Here is a 5,727-nt window from a genome sequence, read left to right as displayed (position 1 = left end):
ATAAAAATAAAAACATGATTCTCAAAAAATACACTAAAATAAATTAATTTTATTAATATTCATTTAAAATCATCTCAAATGTATTATACAAATGTTTATAACATATTCTATTGTAAAACTTCTCCAAACTATCTTATAAGAATCTAACACAAAACTAACTGAATATTTTAATTATTAATACTAAATCATGAAAACAACCTTATTTCAAAATATAAACATTATTTTCCAAGGTCAACATCAACAGTAAATACATAATCATAGCTGAAATTTTAATAGATAGAGGAGTTTCTAAGTAGTACTGTTATCAGATAATATTAGTCCATGCGGAAGATAACTGGTGCTCCATATTGAGGTCGCAGAGTAGCTGAAGACATAGGAGCATGAGCATAAGAAGGTGAAGTGACAAAATAGAAATTTTGCAGAATCATGGCCAGCACTAATTTTGCTTCCAACAAGGCAAAATTTTGGCCCACACATATAGTTGGACCTGCACCAAAGGGCATAAATGCCATTGGATGCTTTGCAGCCTTTGCAATTCCTTCACTGAATCGCCCTGGATTGAAATCTTTGGCATCATTTCCCCACAAAGCAGGGTCATGGTGAATTGCAAGGATCGGAATAAAAAGTTCAGTGCCGGCAGGAATTGAGAGCTTTCCAAGTTTCATTGGCTCACATGCCTGTCGCAACAGAAACATTGCTGGAGGATAAAGTCTCAAGGTCTCGTTTATGATCATTCCCACCTATAAAACATTCAAACAATATTTTATGGGGTATCCAAAATACTGTAATTGAATTCAAATCTCAGTGCTGGTTTAACTGTGATTGTTATTACTTGTTAATGTGGGTGTGTGAGATGGTCCTTACAATTTTGAGGCGACTTAAGCTGTCTGGATCTGGATCATTGTTTCTCCCACATACTTCCACCACCTCTCTGCGGCCTCGCTCTTGCCAATCTTGATGCATGCCCAACAATATTATAGTCCATGTCAACAGTACTGATGTTGTTTCATGACCAGCAAAGTAGAAAGTCTTACATTCATCAATGATTTCCTCTGTACTCAGGCCTGCATTACTATTACCATTCACTCCCACCTGCTTCTTGCTTTCAGACATCATTAAACCAAGCAGATCGGCATCATATCTACCATTTTTTTCCGTTATAGCAGTCTTTTCCCTGGCATCTATAACTTGTCTTACACATCTTCTTATTTCTTTCTCTAAATTCCAACGTTGCCTATTCTTTGTGGTAGGCAGAAACCTGATGAAAGGAGTTACTCTCAGACATTACGTATCAATGTAAGAGATCAAAAGAAGGACAAAGTTATTTGAGTTGAAAAACAAGTGGCACTCTCAACTGTGAGACAAAAATTGGAAAACCTCTCCAGCGACTGTTTCAAGAAAAAACTATCAAGAACAGAGACAATGTAAGATTGACAATTATACTGTCACAGAACTCAAGTTTGTCACCTGAAACCTGGAATATAAACACTATGAAATGCTTCAAGTACTAGAATCGTTTGTTTTGTCTGCATATCAAAGATATCCTTTCCCTCCGTAAAACTGCTTCCAAATGCTGTGCGGGCAATAACATCTGCTGTAAGATCGCGGAACTCCTTTAGCACATCAATTTCCGGTGCACCTGACAATATCAATTTACTCCATTCCTCCAACATATTGGCACTGCTTTTCACAATTGTTGGAATCATCCCCTGCAATTAAAATAATCAAAATAAATAAGTTTCTGACATTATGAATATAAATATCCTCCTATGAAACCGTGAATTTATAAATATCAAAATAGAGAACTATTTGAAAAATAATCTGCATAGATTCTAAAATATAAGGTTTTCTTTGGCAGTCATGGTCTGAAGTATATTTAAGCTAAAAGTAACTTCTATGGATCGAACAGAGTACTGCTATCCAGGAGCACCAGCCAAGAGATATGAATTCAAGAGGGCAAGGTCTCGTCTCCACTGGTCGGTTGATTAAACAAAGTTAAATCATAATATCATTTTTCTACTAGTAATTTTTTTCTAAAGGTCAAATTTGGAAGTGTCCAAAAATCTTACACATCAAAACAAACAAAATTACAACAGGAATAAAGGATCCACAAAGAAACTGGTCTTAAGATAAGAAAGGCCCAAGCAAATCAAACACCAACATTACAACAAAGAGACAGCCAACACAAATAGCAGCGTAAGAGTAACAAGACAGCCGACACAGTCAAGGAGGTTTGAAATCAAGCCTCTCTAAAGAGCTCTGAAGCAATTTCTGATCCGATCATCCGATCGGGTTGTTTTATAATTCTTTGAAGAACCAATCTCAACCAGAGGGAGAAGCTCTGGTTTACGTCTTCAACAGAATCCACAACAGCTGGGTCCAAATCCTTACCAAAATGTAAAGAAAAAACAGAAACCAAAGGGTTTTGCTTGCTCATTACAGAAGACCCTTTTGTTTTTTGTGAGCTTGCAACCGTAAAACTCAAATCATTTCATTCGAAACTAGCCTCCGACTTCCTATGATCAGAAGAGATCCTTTGAGACTGAATATTCAGCTTATCCTTGATAAGCTGACATGAATGGGATAAGACTTTAGTTGTTGCTCTTGAGCACAAGTCTTAATTGTATTAAATCACAAATGAGATTAGTGGATAAATAATTATAAAGGTGAGAGACTCATCGCCCCCTGAAGCAATATCTTTGGTAGTAAACACCACACAGAAGTATTATATTCTGTCAAATTGACCAGGATCTTGCACTCAGACATAACCCTTCATTAAAGGCATGTCAACCCAGGATATTAATTTAATATGACCTTGGACTGAATATCCTTTTAAGACGGCTAAAGATTCAAGACTAGAAGCTTCTTAAAACCAAGTGCTTGCTATTTCAAACCGATTTTTACTTGGCTCTGGCTGTGATGAGAATCAGGGCTCAAACACTCACCAATGTTTGTTATGACGCCCAAAGTGCAAAATTTCGCAATGGAGACATATTTTATAGGGTAATAATTGGTCGTGGGATACTTGCGCATCTACATAACCTGCAGATTACACCTAATCAGGGGAATCACCCAGGCTCTGCAAGTAGTAAAGGTCCGATGGTCAGCTCCTGCGTTCTTGGAAAGAGGGCTTTATCCTTTGATTTGGTGTTGGTCCAACAATCAAACCTCATGAAATTTTCAGACGATTGATATGCAAAGTAGATTTATGTTTATTTATCAGTAGGAACTTGATATTTTTTTCTCTCTAAAATATAATTCAACTTATTTATTAGATCATTATGTTCTTAATTTAGGAAATAAATACAGACATTCAGTTCCTCACCTTCAACAGATCCATATGGAAAGCAGGGTTGATGATTTTCCTATGCTGAGCCCATTTCTCACCTTTCAACCCCACCAGTCCCTGTCCCACCAGTTGTCTTGCAAGGGGATTAATCGGAAACTTCGGATAGTTGCCAAATTTAGTGGACAGTATCTCCTTAATAAGCTCAGGGTGGGGAACAACCAACCTGGCATGAGACCCGAACCAGAAAATATAATCCTTACCTATATCACATATAACAAGTTTATTAATCAATAGGGTTTTCAGACTCCTGCATCTTCTTCTTAATCGGGGACTATTATAAGTTCTAACAACACCCCAGCAAAACAATCAATGGTCTTAAGTACGAATTCCAGTAATATGATTAATAAAATACCATATGCTTAAAAATATGCAGAATACAAGTGTACCATAGGTTTTAGTCCACTGGTGAATATAGGGAAGAACTCGAGGGAGTATGTCATGTGAGAGCGGCATGGGTTTGGATTCCTGCTCATCGGTCATTCTGGATATATCTGTGGAATTCCCATAGAATAACCTGTATGGAGGACCACTGATTCCTTGCGCTTCGAATGACTTTTTCAATTGCAGAGGCTTCCAATATATCGTTGTTGTAATCTTGAGCAGAAACAAAGCTAAACCACCACAAACAACCGCCAAACCCCAAAATACCCCCTCCATATTCCAGATGTGGCTAACAGCCAGTAATTATTTGCTTAAAGCTTCAGATTTGCTGTAACGATGTCTGTGCTGCCCAAGTGTAGGATCCTGTTATATTTACAATTGCAGAAAGATAATGACCTTTTGTTTGAATGTATATAGACAAACGAATGCGATGTAATTTCATTTAATATATTCCCATAGTATTGGACTTAAACAGCACAACGTAAGCTTCGACAGCTTAGATGACATATGTGGACCCTTTCCTGTCACCAGCATTTGTTTCCATTCAAACTGTTGAAGTCCAGTGGATGCCCGTAAGCGTTGACCAAGGTATCTGAAGCAGACAAGAGCGTTTTACCCATATGGTTGTTGCAATAGCGACAATGGGAACTTCAAAACAGGGTATGAACATCCATCAAATTATAATGGAATGGAATTTATTGTCAGATATTACTGTTGGAAATGCTCTGTTAGACATTTATCCAAAATGTGGAAGCATATATAAGGCATGTGAACTGTTTAACCGGATGCCTCAAAGAAATGTGGTCTCATGGAATTCTATAATTGCAGGATATGCACAAAATGCGTTTGGTGAGAAGAATTAAGAAACTTTAAACCAAATGTGATTAGCAGGTGGAAAGCCAGACTCTGCAACCTTTGCCAGCATCCCAGCCTGTGCCAAAATGGAAGCCTTGGAACAGGTTATTGACATCCATCGCATGTTAAACGATAGATAAATTTCATCAGTTGTTGTAACTGCAATCGCCCTGGTAGACGTGTAGGCAAAATGTGTAAGCATAGGTAAGGATCGTGAACTGTTTGACGGAATGTCATGGTATCCAAAATGTGGAAGCATAGACAAGGCACGCGAACCGTTTGACAGAATTCCTCGAAGAAATAAGTTCTCATGGAACGCCCTGGTTGTAGGATATTTAAAAAATGGATTTGTTGAAAAGGTTTTAGAAACTTGCAACCAAATATCAGCATCCTCCGACCATGTGCCAAATGGGAGCTTTGGAACAAGGTATGGACATTCATCAAAGTATAAAGGACAGGAATTTTCTTAAGAGGTAGTTGCAACTGATTTGCAAAATGTAGATTGTAGTCACAATTCACCATACGAATTAATGAAGAATTTTTGAGTTTAGGGAAGTTGAGGAAGGTTAAGATGATGGTCAGACTGAAACTAGTGAGATAATTATTTTGTGGATGTGTATTATGTGTGTAGTTTGTGATGTTCTATATTCAAAGCTAGAGTTCTCAATTTAAGTTGGATAGTGTTTATTTATACTCATACAAGTATTAAAATTATTTCTTTGTATCATTCTTCTTTGTCATTTTATGAGAACTCTATATTTATAGTGTGATTTTTCTTTTCACTACAATTCCATTTTCTTACCTCACTTTCTTTAACATTCTCTATTTTACTCATGCTTCACATACCACTATTATTTGTATTTCTAAACCTTAAATAAACTAGTATAGAGCAGTTTGATCAACTTAAAAAGAAAGTGGATACTATGTCTGTAGCTATATAGTCCTCCATATTGCACACCTTTTGTGTTTGAGGGTTTTAGCCGACCATTGTCCATTGACTTTACTATAGTTATATTATGGAAACAGTGGTCACAATTGTCACCTATGAGCTTGTAATGATACGTATCTAGATATATTGCATATGAAGATAAAGTCTTACCTGAATTATTTCCATGAACCCTAAGGACTATGCCATTGATTAT

General features: G+C 36.8%; 1 protein-coding gene across 1 annotated transcript; it reads right to left on the bottom strand.

The window, feature by feature from the left end:
- Nucleotides 1–216: 216 nt before the first annotated feature.
- LOC131855780 (cytochrome P450 734A1-like) lies at nt 217–4,129 on the bottom strand. Its single transcript, XM_059213071.1, has 5 exons — nt 3,736–4,129; nt 3,326–3,549; nt 1,468–1,709; nt 865–1,258; nt 217–740 (listed from the first exon to the last, which is right to left on the bottom strand). Exons 1-5 carry the CDS (start codon nt 4,004–4,006, stop codon nt 315–317), a joined length of 1,557 nt encoding a protein of 518 aa, XP_059069054.1. The 5' UTR covers nt 4,007–4,129; the 3' UTR covers nt 217–314.
- Between the last annotated feature and the right edge of the window lie 1,598 nt (nt 4,130–5,727).

The sequence above is a fragment of the Cryptomeria japonica genome, chromosome 10 (genome assembly GCF_030272615.1).
Source record: "Cryptomeria japonica chromosome 10, Sugi_1.0, whole genome shotgun sequence".
Taxonomy (NCBI): Eukaryota; Viridiplantae; Streptophyta; class Pinopsida; order Cupressales; family Cupressaceae; genus Cryptomeria; species Cryptomeria japonica.
Note: the sequence above shows the minus strand (reverse complement) of the source record. Positions and strands in the feature narration are given on the sequence as shown.